Raw genomic sequence first — 15,747 nt, 5'->3', positions numbered from 1 at the left:
GAGAAAAGAAACGACAACACTTCCATGTAGTGTGTATAACCATGTGTGTTTTGCATGGGATGTGTCTCCACTGAAGTCCTTGACAGTTAAACAGGCTCGCCTGGAACAGGAAATACTGTGCATGGCAGATAATGTATCTGATGAGTTGTCTACAATGAACACACTGGTATTTAACAAAAGACTATTTAACTGCATGCTTTTCAAAACATAATTTTATTTTACATTCACATTATGGAAAATCCTGCAGCACAACATTTGTTGAACAAAATGTGCTCACAAAACAAATGTATGATGACTAAGCGTACATAAACAACCTCATTGTAAATAGGGGAGCAGGAGGTTCGTTTCCCCAGAGTGAATGAGCAACCTCCCTCAGGAACATTTGAGCCACTGATGATAGAAGGAAAATATGTCCACTAACACCCCCCCCCCCCCCCCCCCCCCCCCCCACCGAATCCCTGACTTAAGCAGGGGGCATACCAGCCATCTCTGCTATCGTCAGCTGTGTGCTTCTGTGTGCTCTGGCCTTGTCTGTCGCCTTGATAAAACAAGGACCTCTTGATGTATATGCAAACGCAGCTTCTGTGTAACACCATCTATTAATATTAATTAACTTCGAAAGGCATCGCAAATCAGATATGAAACATCCATGAGGGAGCTCCTAAGATCTCAAAGCTCTTTAGAAGCGAATGCCAAAGCCCAAGCTTAGCAAAAGGTTTGAGAAATGCAGCAACGTTTCCTCATTCTTGTGTCTTTTTACGATAAGCAGATCATTTTGAATCCATCACATCCAGGATGACATTTTCTAGTGTCAGAGTTCGGACTTATCTCAGAGGTCAACAGCAATGCCCCAGAAAGGCAGACTGTGAACACATCACATAAGATACAGGCCTAATGCATAAACTCATGATGTACACAGCCCTAAAATGAAATTACAGTATGTATTTTGAACCTGAGACAGATAGTGACATTATGAAGAATATACTTCAAGATTAAATATAGGCTACAGCTCCTCTGTTGAGGTGTTTTCAGGCAGCACCAGTCCCACCTCTCTCAGCTTCCCCAGGCTCTGCAGGGTCTCCATGATGTCAGACTGCCATTGTTTTACCTGCTGCACTGCTGTCACTCCCTCCTGTAACACAGTTTGTTAGCATGGAGTCATATTGTATGTAGTGTATGTACAGTGTTGAGATATGAGCTGCAGCATATTGGCTTCTTATAAGCAGTATCCTTTAAATACTTCAACTTTTTGGGAAAGTATGTGTTTTTGCTTTCTTGTCAAAAGTTAAATGAGAAAATTGATATTCTCATCTTTGTACATTCAACATGAGGCTACAGGCAGCAGCTTTTCTCTCTTTTAAAAAAAAAAAAAAATATATATATATATATATATATATATGTCTCCACTGAAGTCCGTGACAGTTAAACAGGCTCGCCTGGAACAGGAAATACTGTGCATGGCAGATACTGTATCTGATGAGTTGTCTACAATGAACACACTGGTATTTAACAAAAGACTGTCAAAAGTTAAAAGTTTTATATATATATATATATATGTATACACACACATATTTTTGGGGGGCATTTTCCCTATATTTTACAATGAATAGAAGGTAGGAACAAGGTGGGGTTTTGACATGTAACAAAGGTCAAGTCACCTTTTCACATGGGGTTATGTGTTGGACCATTTCTTAGGATAGGCTGTGCGCTGCCAAGAAATAGTCTGGCCCATATCCCATTTTGAAGCTGTGAATTGTTTTTATACTTTAGCTTTTGTATGGATGAAAAACAATCCATAACATATTAATTATTGAGCTTTAGCTGTTCCCTCCTGTCTCCAGTCTTTATGCTAAGCTAACCTACAGTTGCTGTGGCATCACGTTTAACATACACATGTAACTCTCCATAAATAAAGGTAACTCTTGGAGAAAAAAGGTCTAAAACATATAACCCAAAATGTCAAACTATTCCTTTAAATATATCTTCAAGCCAATCCAGACACGCACAACAGAAAGAAAAACTCACATGATTTTTTATTTTTGTGTCAGCTCCTGCAAATATGAGCAGCTTGGCTATCTTGTATCTGTTGAGACGCACGGCATCGTGCAGGGCTGTGTCCCCTTCCTGTGCGAGGAAAAAAAATTATAAATGATAATAAATAGCTTATAGAGATGATGAAACATGGAAGCAAAACACTGTTGAGCTGCTTCCTACCCTGTCTCTGCAGTTGATTTCGGCACCGCAGGACAGCAGGTACTCCACAATGGTGGCGTGGCCTGTTCTTGTGGCCACATGCAGAGGAGTGCTGTACAACTGCAGTGTGGACATTGACATACACTGTGACTGTGCTATTTGTATTCAAATGCACATACAAACACGTAAAGGACCAACGTTACATTAGTATGTCCCAGTACAAATCTAGGCCCAAATAAAATGCACACCTTATCTCTGACATTCAGGTCAGCCCCGTGGCTCTTCAGGGCTGTGACAACCTCCAGGCTTCCCCCTCTGCAGGCCCAGTGTATGGCCCTGGAGCCCAGCTGAAAAACAGTAAGAGGGGCTTAGTGTGCAAAGATAATCTCATCATCATTTTCAACAAACAACGTGCCTGCGTGTCTTACTTGATCTTTGAAGTTGACATCAGCTCCTTTTTCTAAAAGACTTTGGACAACTGTGGAGTGTCCTTCCAGAGAGGCAGTGCAGTGCTGTCCTCCTCAACTGGAAAATTTAAAGATATTCTATGTAGAAATGATTTGTCATGGTATGTTGTACATTATCTGTGCTGAAAGGGAGAGCATACCTCATCATGGACATTAGGGTTCCCACCATCAGCCAGATACTTGTCTATCACATTCACTTTGCCTTGAGTGGCTGCATTCATGAATTCTTCAGTATCCACATGCCCCATCTGTTATGCAGAAACACACACACACACAGAGAAGAGGGACAGGAGAAACAGAGATTCAGTTTTTATATCTCCTTGCACACATGACGATAAGGTTTCTGAAAATTGCAGCTCACCACAGGGGTCTCCCCAGACAACCCGGGTGAGTGTGTTTTCTTAATCATTTTTTTTCCTTTTGCACAGCTCCATGATAGTTTCTTCTCCACTCAGGTCCAAAATTTCACAGTGTAGGTCAGAAGAAGTCCTCCTCACTCTCCCCTCTGCCTGAAAGTGACAGAAACAATAATAATGTAGAAAGCACTGTTAGAAAAGCAAGGTGGTAGAGTTACTGCGGGCTTGTAAAGCAGAATAGTGCCAAGTAGGTTAAGGGCTGTTGAGAGACAGGAATGACGGTGTTAATGTCTAAATAAATTCACAGCATAGTGCAAGTTAGGCTTGGTCATAACAAAGGTAATGTTCCTAATAAACTGCCAATAAACTGCCTCTGGTGTGCTAAGTTAAATATAACTCCACTCAGGCAAAGCATATTAGGTTAGGATGGAAAAGAAAATCGTCCGACTGCAAGCAATTTCCTATCAAGTGACACAGCGATCCTTGGTTTGCATGAGTGGTGCTATGTGTTTTCAACCATATTTGACTTAACTGTATATAAATGATCTATCCACATGTTTTCATGAATCAGGGCTTTTTCAACTTGTGATGTGGTAACAGTAACACTGAGTGTTATGTGAGTTCTCTTCAACCTGCTGTGATGAATAGTTTCCCTTGTGCTGAGCGATTCATGATTATTATTATTCTAGGAGCCATACAAATTGTCTGATACAGTGATATAAATAGAAAATCATCACAAATGTCACACTGGGAACACCACCATGTCTCTCACCTACCTGAGCTTTCTTTTCTACTTCTGCTTTATGGTCTATCACACTGGCCGCCCACTGCACAACCTCTTCCATCTCTGTTTGCATTAAGTCTACTAACAAAAAAAACAACAAAAAAAACAGTCAGAGAGTAATTTGAACCGCTAATATCTTAACAAAAGTATAACAAACAAGTATAACAAAAGAAGAGTGGCGGATAACACGGCAGATGACTGTGTGTCACTTTATACAGAAGTGCTGCAAGCCCAGTGGCTTCCTGGCTGGAATGCTGGGTTCATGGTGGGACATTGTGTTACCCTAACAAACAGGTGTGTGTGCACTTTGGTGTGTGTAAGCATGTATGTTTGTGAGTATTTCCCAGCTCTACTCTCTCCCTCCCTCTCCCTCTTTCCCTCTCTTTCATGCACACACACAAACACACACATTTTGTATGTATATCAGACTATACACACATACATACAGTAGATATACAAATATGTTAATATACATTCACCAAATCTCCTTTTTAGTGCATCAAACCTTTAAGGTGTCGTCCAGTGAGTCTAAATCATGTTTTTCTCACGCTGGTGTCTGGACACTGTCTTGTGTTCCTGCAGTGCAGCTTTTTTTAATTTGTTAGATGGACATTTGGTCACACACTCACACTTATTTACAGGCATTCCTGTAACTGTGACTGAGTGGCGTGTTAATGGTTAACCAGAGTTATTGGGGGAAGTGGTAGAGTTCAGCTGGGTAGGAAGCAGCAGCAGCCATTTTAGCTCTACAGGACATGCCTCTTGCTGCTTTCCCATCAGACATGGAGCACAGGGGAACAGACAGTTGACTATCAGCTTACGTCTCTGCCGGGCTGGCTGTGAGTTACATTGCTCATGTTGCTCAGAATGATTTTCCTTTCGATGCTTTAATCCATAGACACCATTTGAAAAGACAGTGTTTGTTGACATTTGAGAGTGAAGTAGGTAACATGGTATTAACTGAGCTCTTTAAATACATCAATTTTATGAAGAAGTTTCCCTTTATTATAAAGAGAAGCTATATTAGCTTTAGATATTTTCTGTCATAAAATGATTCAGATTAAAACCGCTACTGTGTGTGTGTGTGTGTGTGTGCGTGTGTTTAGTTCAGGTTGTACAGGTACAGGTGCCATGGTGACGCCGAATCACTTGAGTGTAGAGGACCCAGATAATGGCTCCTCACTGCTGCCTGAGGCTGTGGAGGCTGCAACACCAACACCTGTCTTTCACAGGCAGCGCGTGGTCACAAAGACCGACTCCAGGGAATTCTTCCTCAGCAGGTACATCTCTGCAGTTACCGTATTTATATCGTGGACTCCGTTGCCAGCCCTGTGGTCTGTTTGTCTCTCTGCTGTACAGGAGCGAGAACCTTGCCTTCAGTCTGGTGCTGCTGATTGGATGCTACTCAGCCATTCTGATTCCTGCATATTTTCCATTGGATCAGGTGGCAACACTCAGCAATGACTACCAACATCCCAAAGATCTGGTACAGACACACATCTTAGCAATAACTTTGGATTATTTCTTCACTCTTACCAAATTTCTCTTTATGTTTCCTCCTCTTTTCAGGTCTTACTAAATCAGTCAGCCGCCCTGCTGTCAGGCCCCTGTCAGCCTCACTGGTGTCTGAACCACCTCAAGCCCCTGTCCTGTGCTGCAGGCCTCCTGGACATCCCTGTGTTTGTGCAGCAGGACAGGCCTGTGCCGTGGGATCTGACCCCTCCTCTGGGGCTCCAGGGTAGTGAAGAGCATCTGGCCCTGGCTCTTGCCTCTCTGCCTGAGCCTGGCCTGCCTCCATCACTTAGGAGAGAAGGGAGCTGCAGGCGGTGTGTGGTGGTGGGCAGTGGAGGGGTTCTTCATGGGAGCCATCTCGGAGCTCATATTGATCAGTATGACATCATTATCAGGTATGTGTGCGAGTGTCAGTGAGAACACAAGTGAAAGGATAGATGGATGGAATTTAAAAAATACACTGCATCATCAAAACACAGTCATTCTTATAAATGCATTTTCATCTCTGTCACCAGGCTGAATAATGCTCCGGTGCCTGGCTTTGAGAGAGATGCTGGTTCCCGCACCACCATCCGCCTGATTTACCCAGAGGGAGCACCTCGCTCTGCAAACGAGTACAGAAAGACCACCATGGTTGCTCTGGTGGTCTTTAAGAGCTTGGACCTGGACTGGCTCACTTCTGTCATCACCAAACAGCCTCTGGTGAGAGCTGCATCACGCAAACCATTGCACACAAAAATGCTGTATTACATAAGCCGTGGGTGTCACAGCAACAGTGCTATCACATGATCACACACACACACACACACACACACAGCCTCACGCGCTCCACATCTTCTGTGTTTGTTTTTTTTTATAGAGCTTCTGGTCTAAAATGTGGTTCTGGAGGGAGGTGGTGGATGATATTCCTCTGAGACCAGAGAACTTCAGGATCCTCCACCCAGAGATTATCCACAAGACAGGACAAGTCTTACAGAAATATGCTCTGAAACAGGGAAATGTGAGTTCTAACATAACATGCATATTCTATATTTAATTCCCTTTTGGCAAGTTGTGATAAACACTCACACTCTGCTCATGCTTTGTTGTAAGCTGTCATATAACACTGCATGCAAAAAGAATAAACAGGGATCCCAGAACAATGGCATGCCTGGGTAACCTAACCTGTCCTGAATAATACATAGATATGCCTGACTGAGACAAGTATTGACTTTGCTATAAGCCTAGGAAGGGAGTGGAAGGTGAGTAACATTCAGTTCAAGAGGCCAACCAGCTCATTTTATATCCACTGCCCTTTATAAGAGATTCTTCCTTCTCATACAAATAAATATTGCTGAGCAGTTGGTGCTTATACCGGTTGTAGATAAAGATCAAAGAGTGTTTTCTATTCTCAAGCAGATGGTGCCAACACTAGGTGCCAGTGCAGTGGTGATGGCTTTGCAGCTGTGTGATCAAGTGAGCCTGGCAGGATTTGGGTACGATATGCAGCACCCAGAGGCCCGGCTTCACTACTATGAGACCATACGCATGGATGCAATGAAGGCTCAAGTATGTTAAGAACGATGGTGGTGGTTCACCTTTTTTTTTTTTTCCACGTTTTATCTCCAATTATTTATTTATGGCTCATTTTGCTGTCATCATCCAGGTGGTGCATGACGTCAGTGCTGAGAAGCTCTTCCTGAGGGACCTGGTGGCTGCAGGAGCTGTGACTGACCTCACAGGAGCTCTATGAGCCAGCTGTGCAGGGATTGATAATATAGCAAACTCTACATGCACCCCCTCCCTCACACTGTGAGCCTGCATAACTGTGCCCCGTTGGAGTATCCTGCACAGAGCAGACTGACCTTTAAAACGCTCACAGGCTTCAGGGATGCCTCATGAGTGAGCAAAATAAACTCTAAAGGTTAGAGAAGCTAGTGACGGGAGAGATTAACCAAAGTGTATCACATTTATATTCAATGAACTTATTACATTACCAACTGTTACAAGAATGGTCATTGTCATATGGGTGAATAATTTGTCTTCATGTCCTGCATTTGGCTGAATTATTTAAAATGAATACAATGGCCTATGATCAAGCAGTGCTATTTAAATTCTGTTTACAATGACAATAAAAAAAGTGAATATGAAACTACTGATATTTATTGTTTCCAAAAAAGACTGTATTAGTTGTTTCATTCATACAAGTTATGACACTAGCAGCGGAAAAGACAAAAAAGGATGGCATCTGCATTTATATTATATATATATATATATATATATATATATATATATATATATATATATATATATATAGTATGACATCATTATCAAGTATGTATGCCTAAAAAAATATCAACTGCAAATTTTAAAAAGGAAAAAAAACACATACAGTGTAGCCAACTACAGTATTACTTATAAATAGGAAACAGGTCATAAATGAGTATTAAAGAATATATTACAATCTGTAATAATTAAGGAGTGATACAGTCAATATACTTCACACAAGACACAAAATAGTGCATAATGACATAACAGTGTGCGATTGCGCTCATCATAAACCTAAGTGCTTCCAATAAATAATTGTAGGTCAACATATCATAGGATACATTGCCTAATATTCAATGAATATCATGGAAACATGGAACACAGTTCATACAGAAAGTGGCACTTCATGGCAGTAGTAACGCAGTAATGTGTACCTTGGCTGCTGTTCAAGAGTGTGGGCGTGTCTACAGCAGCGGATTGCGCGAAGGCTCCCACAGTTTGCTTGCCAGCTGTCTGCAGTGCTGGAGGATGATCTCAGTGGGAATGACCCCCAGGTGAACTGTCAGCAGCTCGTAGCACTTCACCACCTCGCCCTGGTGATTCTTGCTGTAGTACCGCAGCAACTTCCTACTGGACACATCACCTTCTATAGTCAACCACTCTCTCTTGGATTACTTACATCTATTTCTGTCACACGCAGTTGTTTACCTGTAGTAGTCCCATGCAAGCATCCCAATGGGGGCAGAGTCATCAGGTAGGATGGGTATCTCCCCTGCCTCTAACTTGTAGCCCTGTTTGATTAGACGTACACATATATAATGCTGTGTTTTAAAATTTTTTACAGTATTCCATGATAATAAATTGATTTCTTTTTATTACTGGATTCTAAAATGTCATATGTCAGTAATTTACCGTTTCATTTTCAAACCAGAGGAAGTAGCAGAAGTAAAAGTCTCCATCACGCAACGTGACAGTGGAGTAACCCTTTCGGAGAAAGCGACGTGTCGTGGTGACCAGGCTCCAAACCTTCAGCATAGATTAGTAAAGAGAAATTTATTTCAGACAAAGATGAACAAAGTTTTTGGAAATATGCTTATTCCATTTGTTGAGAGTTCTCTGTAATATGTATTGTAAATATAAAGTGAGAGACAGTTAACTTAGCTCAGCACAAAGACAAAGAAACAGGTGCATTCACAGTTTTTGATGTGCTCTTTATCTATCAATCATCAATTAAATGCCACACTAATTTATTTTAAGACGTGAACTTGAAGTATGCTTGACCTTGCTTTTGATGAACTGAGCCACTGGTCCCTTCCCCAGCTCGGACGTGGTGCGTTCTGTGATGTTAAGCGATGGCGCAATCATTTGGCCGGTGGATCGGTCCACACAGATAAAATGGATGAGGCCTGGGAAATCCTCCAGGTAAGTGAGATTGATTGGGTCAAGATGCATACACTCAGGATAACAGTGTGTTATATTTCAAAAAGATTTATAGACATATGCGTGCTTTTTAAGAGCCCTAAAATATGTATGCACTTCAAGAAATGGTACAAATGTAGTTTTGTGCAAAGCAGTGCTCAGAGATGAGACACAACATGGCATCGCAGGGAGCAGGATTATTTCGCTGACAGGATATGACACCATGGTGATATTCCTCTTGCTTTTCACCAACAAGAAGTCCTTCCAGTCCATCAGTTTCTCTCTGGGAGAGACAGAGAGTGTGACAGAAAGACGGTGACAAAGACATGAACAATTAAGGATGCCACTGTGCACAGTCTTACAGGTACGTGTGTTCTAAAAACTGATTTAGAAGATTCTAAACTGATTCAGATTTAAAAATCTTACAAACGATTTAACAGTAAAAACAGTGTAAAACAAATGTCCAGATGACTGATACCCACTGCACCATGGTCTGGGCTCGTTCCTGCAAACCCGGGGAGAGACGCTGAGGAATGTCGCCTGGTCCCGAGTCAGTAAGAAAACACTGTCGGTAGATGCCACACAGCTGAGTCTTCATATTCTTGCACCACGGGATAAGGCTGAAACAAAAACATGAACGTAATTATCATTCAAAGGATCGTCCAGCAGCTTTGCTATGACACATTTTGACCAGCAGAGGGCTGCAGCAGACTTACTCTTTGTTGAACCCAGGTCCTCCTCTGGCAAAGGCTCGGTTCTTAAATTCTGTCCAGACATTTTGTAGCTGCACAGACTGGATAGAAAATAAAGGAATAGAAGATTATTTATCTTAATCTTCCAACAAATAGTCATTGAATATTATAATGTAGTAATTTTAGCAAGATACTCAGTGTGTGTGAGGGGAGAAGAAGCACAGTTCAGACAACTTTAAGTATAGTTTTTTTTTTTTTTTTATAGCACATAAAGGCACTGAAATGTTTTCAGCTATAAACTGTTTCGTGGTTTGTGTACAAGTCTGTAATAATGAAGGCTGACCATGGGAAAGTTGACAGTTCAGTTTTATTCCAGGCTATAATAAAGCTAGAAGTCAGGATAGAAAAAAAAACATTTTAAATTATTCTTAATTGTTTGTTTTACATGTAAATTCCACTTCAAATTGAACATAGGCATGTATGGATATAAAATCTTAAGACCAGACAACTGTAAAAACACATACCTGTAAGTCACTAGGCCCCAGGGCTTTAATGAATTTATCCAGTTTGCTGCGGATGTCGTGTATCGTCAGCTGGCCTCTCACAGCTGCAGAACCTTCTTGGCCTTCATTTAAACGCTTCTCCAGCTTAGCGAAAGCCTCCAAATACTTATACACTGACGTGGCTACGTTATTGGTGGGAATCTGACATAGATAAATATAGACGTGGTTCAACAAGGGGCCAAAGATGTGTTTATGTATGGAAGCAAAATGAGGAAGCAAATACAGACATGAATGTGCGCTGGTGTCCACAAACCTTAGTTAGCAGCACTAGCGAGATGCCGGGCCACAGTGGCAGACAGTACATGGAGTGAGGCATCATGGGATACAGCCCATCTTTGCTTGAGATCTCTAAGAAGACTCTGCGAGGGGTTGAAGGGTCAGGAGGAGGAACTTCCAGAGTCTGCAAGCTGTCCTCTGCCATCTGAAGATATTATTTTATCCAATACTGAGGTCTCATACCAACCAAAAAAATCAATTTATTCTTGTACAGAACATCAGAAATCAGGATCGACTATTAGGAATAGATATTAAAATATACTCTCACCTGGATGTCTGGATCCATAAACTCAAACAAAGGGGCACTTCCTGTCTCTGGCTTTTCTGGCAATGCAAAAAATACACAACATACTATTGTTTAGAACTGTAAGACTGTGATGATGAAGAATATACTCTCGCTCAAATGACACTGGTTGCCGATACAGGATTATTACATGTAGAAAAGACTCATCTAGACTCATTTGTTTAAGTGCATACACATGCTTTGTTGCAGGCAGGCGCATGAATGTATGTGTGTGTGGATGTGGCTAAGTGTATATTTCTTTGTTTATGTATATCAGTATGTTGCTGTGTGAAATAAGTGCTGGCTGTGAAAGAAACTCACTCTGAGACAATAAACTCTTTTTATCTATACTGTATTTTCAAAAAACAGTACAAATACATCAACTCCACTGCTTGACTCACCTGAACCGCTTGAGTCCCTGTCTGTAGGGGACGGCTCTGGGGTGTAAAAACTTTCAGGACCAGAACCCGACGTACTTTCAACATCCTTCACAAACAACACGCCCAGAAACGGACAATAAACAAATCAGAAACAAGGTGACCAACATTTTATGGTGGTGCTGTGTGAGCGGCTGTTAGTATTTCCTACCTCAGGAGCTGGGTCATCCAGGTCTGTGTTGCTAGGATACATGTTCTGTGCCATGATGATGAGGGCCAGCAGGTCTGAGGTGGCGAGTGTGCTCGCATTGCGGCTAGAATGAGAGGACGAGCCAAGAGATGGCATATACGTTATAAAAAAAATCTTCAATAAACTGAGAGGAAGCAGACTTAGTTAGAAGAGTTAGAACTGACGTGAAGGGTTTATGGGAACATCTGTACACACCTGGAGTAGAAGGCGAGCAGTTTGGTGTGAACCAGGATGAAGGCATGCAGCACCTCCTCTCCCGCTCTCTCTACGCTGCTGTTGAGCTGCTGAACTAAACGCCGCTCCAGGAACTCAATGCACTGCTCGCACAGTGTGGGGTGGATCAGCCTCTCCACTGCCTGGAGGGGGAGAGCACATGAGAGTGTGGGTGATAGTGATGTTTTTAACAATCTGGTCCACTCCTAAAAAAATATATATATATATCCACATTTTTTAAGATAACAACTTAAATGCCAAGTTGTAACTAGTTCACTGTATAACTGAGCAAACAGCTATTCAGACCTGGCTTGAAACATGAACTTGTCACTCCTACTTAAGGTCTCGAGATTTAAGATTGTATGATAGACCTTTAAAAAAAAAATACTATGAAAAAATAAAAATAAAAAAAGGTAGAAGGAGCAGACAAAAATAATATAAATACCCAATTACCATTACCAGTATGAAAATGTTGGCGTCAAGCTGTTTCTGCCATCTAGTGGTTAAATGTTTATATTCCATATCTGATATGAAGGAGCAAGCACCAAAGGCAGAGTTTCAGTAACAAAGGATGTGACACTCTTACGAAAGAAAAACAATGCCGATGCCAAAAAACTGTGATGTAATGTTGTTGACGAAGAAAAGAAACACAATCATAATTCAATAACTCGTAGACAGATAACATGATTGAGCACAGTATATAATATTATTTATTCTAATCGTAGGATACTAGAAATATAACTGAAAATCGCCCCCAGCCAGGTTATATTTTACCACAGCATATATGCACAGCACCTAAACAATATTTATTTGTGCATTATCATAACACTGACAGCTCTGTAAGGTCTCTGACTTTGCTTTATTGCACACATCACTCCTGTGGGGGCAGATATGAGCTGTGTTTTGGTATTGTCTCGTTTGTCAGTGTTAGCTTTTGCAGAATCTTTAGCAAAATTGACTATATGTCAACGAAATAAGAAATTTGTTGGAAAAAAAAAACTGCACCTCCACTAAGAAGCTCTGGTCGTTCTCCCGGAGGTGGCTGTAGGTCTCCAGCAGGCTCTGGAGATGCTTCCACAGCCTCGCTCTTTGCTCTGTGTCCTGAGGGCGCAGTCTGGTGACAAACAGCACAGTTCATACATCGACCAGACGCCGCGTTAAAACTGCCTGGTACCAAGAGGGAAACACACAAAATGTCTTACTCTCTCCTGAGGAGGTTACTGCTGAGGGTGACCATTCCGAACAGGACCTCAATCATCTTCTTCATCACATAGATCTTCCTCCTCAGATCATCCTCTCCCTCCTCGCCATCTCCATTCACAGCAATGTAGAGACACTCATCGAACTAGGAGGGACACAAAAGACAGGTAGCTTGTATTACCCCAAGCATGTGAAGGAAATGGAAAATGAAGTGAGGGTGGTTGTGTTAAACTCCATCCTGCTCTTTGTGTTCTCTAAGTAATAAATAAGGAATAAATATTCTTTCTGAATGGACGTGAACCTTGTAAAGTGTTTGGACTGGAGAACTGTGTCCTTCACTGCAGGAGGACAAAGCCTGGTTTGATTCCTTAACAAGACTCACATGACAAACACGACGCTCCACTGTAAGAGGCCTGCATTTAGGTCACAGTGCTATTACAGTTGGCAAGGAGAGATTCAGGAATGCAGAAATCTGCTTTACACATTGGTGCATTTTTTAATGGACATATGTCAGGGAAATATATTTCTTACATCACGAAGAGAGCTAATCTGAGGATTTGTGCAGGGGCGAGTACAGCTTTTATTTTGGAAGGCAGCAGCTACCTGGTGTAGGACGTAGACGTGGTTGTTTTCTGTGGTGAAGGAGGTGTAGCTGTCACACAGCCTGTCCACCATGGTGCTGCAGGAGATAATGATGGGAGCAAACAGAGTGCTGATGCTGTCCTCGAAGGCTGGAAGCTGAAAGACAAAGAAAGGAGAGAGTAAAAATGTGAAAATGAAGCGTCATTCTCACAGCCACAGGAAGCCAGTTATTATATGCAACTGTTTCTGTAGATTGATTTTCTTCCTCCTCACCCCCTGGCCCTCCTCTTGAGACGCCCCATACTGCTCCTGGATATTCTGCTGAAATTCTGGGTCAGTCCAGTGGAAGAGGACCTCGGCGCTCTCACTGGCTATCAGCAAGCACTTCATCTGGACCACAGATGCACTCCCGTCCTGCTTTACTGGGGTGTCCTATTTACTCCAAGCACTCCACATGCATCACGCTATAAAGAAAATGGTATTTTTCTTTATTGAGCCAAAAGACAACTTCATTGACAGAACAGAGTCTGGGGAGGGATTTTGCAAAGTACAGAGATCTCACAAGTTACTGTTCACAGCTGGGGCACATCCAAAAAGAAAAGACTGTTAACATCAAGAGTGTTAGGGCAGAAAGGAACTACAGTGTTATCTCATAAAGTGGACTTAGTGGTGAAATGTTGAAATGGTACTCAATATTCAAGTTTTTGTTTTTTTGGTTTTTAATATTCCATCATTTCCCACCCAAATCCGATAAATCTAAAGAGTAAGATACAAATGTGACAAACCCTGCTCCTATTTTCTAAGCACACCTAAATAAACTTAAATTCTGTGTGATGATCTTACACTAAGAAAGTTGTCATCAAATAAGGATTTACAGATGGAATTATGAAATATCGCTTTGTAGAATACTTTAAACACTTGAACATTTTTAATTAACACATTCAACAATTTGATCTGAAACGAATCATTTATAATCGGAAAACATCGTCATTTACGGGGTGTGAACATCAGCCTATTTCACTGCTAGACACTTGTTACTGCTTTTTTTTATTGACATTTTTTTTTGTTTGGATATTAAACCACATTTTTATCTGATAGAAGAAGCTGAAAGGTGTCAGGACAGTTGTTGTCAGTCACTGAGTCACTGGTATATATTATTTTCACACAAGCCTGGTTATGAATCCATTATTCACTGGAGAAACTGAAAGCCATGGGAAACTCTGTGACCTCTTGACCTAAAATAAACAGTCCCTGGTGGCTGATATTTTATCAGTGACAACCTCTGGTAAGAGCACAAAAGAAAAACAAGTAAGGTCAGAGGCAGAGATGCCAACAGTGAGGGGTTTCAGGACACTATCACTAAAAGATATGAGTCCACTGCAGCGTCTGCAGAGGCTGATGTACAATTGCACCCCAAGAGATAAGCTCTCACAACTCTCACACTCACAATAAAAAAATAAAGGTTTACAAGAGCAGTGACTGTGTGACATTGGTCATCTTTGGAGATCTGGTGCTGATAAACTGTGTGACTGTGCTCAGTGTACACTTCAGTCCTCTGTTTAGTTTTAATCTTGACATGTCTAAATAAAGGCCAGTCTCATTTCTATCACATAAAGGTCCTTCAGCAAAGATAATCAACGATCTTTAGAAACAGAAATCACCATCGCAGAAAGGCAGACATGCATGAGATCATGTTAAGGTGCCGTTACCCAGCATGGAGGGAACTTCTGAAACTTTGATATTTGCTGTTTGTGCCTGATTTTTTTTTTTTTTTTTAATCCTCTGACAATGATCCGATCCGTAAATTACATCCCGTGTTTTACCTAAAGCCTGAAGTTACTTCCCCATAACCAAACTTTTACCTTCCTCTGAGCATGCTGACTTGTCCGTGTCCATGTCACAACAACTCACTCCTTGCTTCCTGCGCCGGCGGATCCCAGCATCTCGCTCCGGTGTGTGTGTGTGTGTATATATATATATATATATATGTGTGTATGTATCCTCAGCTCCCTTCAGCTTGCGGACGGTCTCTGCCTGCGTCCTCCGCTTCCTTCCGCTCAGTCTGCGGCTCCGCACGAAACCACGGAGCCTGAGTCATGTGACACCAGCAGGGCTTTTTACTGCGCTGATCTGGAAACAGCCGGAGACACCGGGCTCTGCGGAGGAGCGCCGCGTAAAGGCCGCTCCTGGGTAAGCCTTCGTGAGTGAAGGCCCGCCCTCCCCTGCGGGAGCCCGGCGATCGGTGAGGCGGAAGGAAAGTCATGTGCTGGGGCCTGAAGCCCGGACACATGACCGAGAGGCTGTGATGCAGACAACAGGTTGGCATTTGCGGA

At 42.0% G+C, this 15,747-nt stretch overlaps 3 protein-coding genes across 7 annotated transcripts; 1 reads left to right on the top strand and 2 right to left on the bottom strand.

Annotated features, from left to right (window-relative positions):
• Positions 1–454: 454 nt before the first annotated feature.
• Positions 455–4,048, bottom strand: ankrd2 (ankyrin repeat domain 2 (stretch responsive muscle)). The gene is given in 10 exon segments (XM_071479753.1): positions 455–863; positions 1,049–1,132; positions 2,026–2,124; positions 2,215–2,313; positions 2,442–2,540; positions 2,622–2,697; positions 2,699–2,718; positions 2,801–2,908; positions 3,022–3,169; positions 3,793–4,048. Coding segments are annotated over 9 exon segments (660 nt in total). The 5' UTR covers positions 3,070–3,169; positions 3,793–4,048; the 3' UTR covers positions 455–836.
• A 438-nt stretch (positions 4,049–4,486) lies between these two features.
• On the top strand, positions 4,487–7,443 carry st3gal7 (ST3 beta-galactoside alpha-2,3-sialyltransferase 7). Of its 3 annotated transcripts, none has more exons than XM_071480648.1 (8): positions 4,487–4,639; positions 4,907–5,080; positions 5,160–5,286; positions 5,370–5,707; positions 5,828–6,014; positions 6,172–6,312; positions 6,711–6,860; positions 6,958–7,443. In XM_071480648.1, exons 2-8 carry the CDS (start codon positions 4,932–4,934, stop codon positions 7,042–7,044), a joined length of 1,179 nt encoding a protein of 392 aa, XP_071336749.1. In that variant the 5' UTR covers positions 4,487–4,639; positions 4,907–4,931; the 3' UTR covers positions 7,045–7,443. The 3 variants fall into 3 exon arrangements, with proteins under 3 accessions (XP_071336749.1, XP_071336752.1, XP_071336751.1); XM_071480651.1 differs by having other exon boundaries at positions 5,160–5,244; positions 6,958–7,435; XM_071480650.1 differs by having other exon boundaries at positions 4,492–4,639; positions 4,912–5,080; positions 6,958–7,435.
• hps1 (HPS1 biogenesis of lysosomal organelles complex 3 subunit 1) lies at positions 7,437–15,485 on the bottom strand. Of its 3 annotated transcripts, none has more exons than XM_071480645.1 (18): positions 15,277–15,485; positions 13,688–13,878; positions 13,436–13,570; positions 12,835–12,977; positions 12,638–12,746; positions 11,615–11,775; positions 11,381–11,483; positions 11,194–11,278; positions 10,778–10,833; positions 10,487–10,654; positions 10,195–10,374; positions 9,695–9,771; positions 9,461–9,598; positions 9,197–9,261; positions 8,841–8,986; positions 8,472–8,585; positions 8,268–8,350; positions 7,437–8,189 (listed from the first exon to the last, which is right to left on the bottom strand). In XM_071480645.1, the coding sequence occupies exons 2-18, from the start codon at positions 13,802–13,804 to the stop codon at positions 8,024–8,026; spliced, it is 2,046 nt and encodes a 681-aa protein (XP_071336746.1). In that variant the 5' UTR covers positions 13,805–13,878; positions 15,277–15,485; the 3' UTR covers positions 7,437–8,023. The 3 variants fall into 3 exon arrangements, with proteins under 3 accessions (XP_071336746.1, XP_071336748.1, XP_071336747.1); XM_071480647.1 differs by having other exon boundaries at positions 7,437–8,186; positions 15,277–15,484; XM_071480646.1 differs by having other exon boundaries at positions 15,326–15,484.
• Positions 15,486–15,747: the final 262 nt, after the last annotated feature.

This window comes from Trachinotus anak, unplaced genomic scaffold (assembly GCF_046630095.1).
Source record: "Trachinotus anak isolate AG129_WGS33_773 ecotype Australia unplaced genomic scaffold, CSIRO_AGI_Tana_v1 ptg000007l, whole genome shotgun sequence".
Classification (NCBI taxonomy): Eukaryota; Metazoa; Chordata; class Actinopteri; order Carangiformes; family Carangidae; genus Trachinotus; species Trachinotus anak.
The sequence above is the reverse complement of the archived record's forward strand: the minus strand, read 5'-3'. Positions and strand labels throughout refer to the sequence as shown.

What these genes read in the sequence shown, in the direction of transcription:
- hps1 (XM_071480645.1), bottom strand. Translation starts at nt 13,804, where the DNA reads ATGAAGTGCTTGCTGATAGCCAGTGAGAGCGCCGAGGTCCTCTTCCAC. An exon ending in CTCAAGAGGAGGGCCAGGGG is followed by an intron (nt 13,571 to 13,687) that starts GTGAGGAGGAAG and finishes TTTGTCTTTCAG; the next exon opens with CTTCCAGCCTTCGAGGACAG. An exon ending in CTTGCATGGGACTACTACAG is followed by an intron (nt 8,190 to 8,267) that starts GTAAACAACTGC and finishes TGATGTGTCCAG; the next exon opens with TAGGAAGTTGCTGCGGTACT.
- st3gal7 (XM_071480648.1), top strand. Translation starts at nt 4,932, where the DNA reads ATGGTGACGCCGAATCACTTGAGTGTAGAGGACCCAGATAATGGCTCC. An exon ending in CAGTATGACATCATTATCAG is followed by an intron (nt 5,708 to 5,827) that starts GTATGTGTGCGA and finishes CTCTGTCACCAG; the next exon opens with GCTGAATAATGCTCCGGTGC. An exon ending in TCATCACCAAACAGCCTCTG is followed by an intron (nt 6,015 to 6,171) that starts GTGAGAGCTGCA and finishes TTTTTTTTATAG; the next exon opens with AGCTTCTGGTCTAAAATGTG.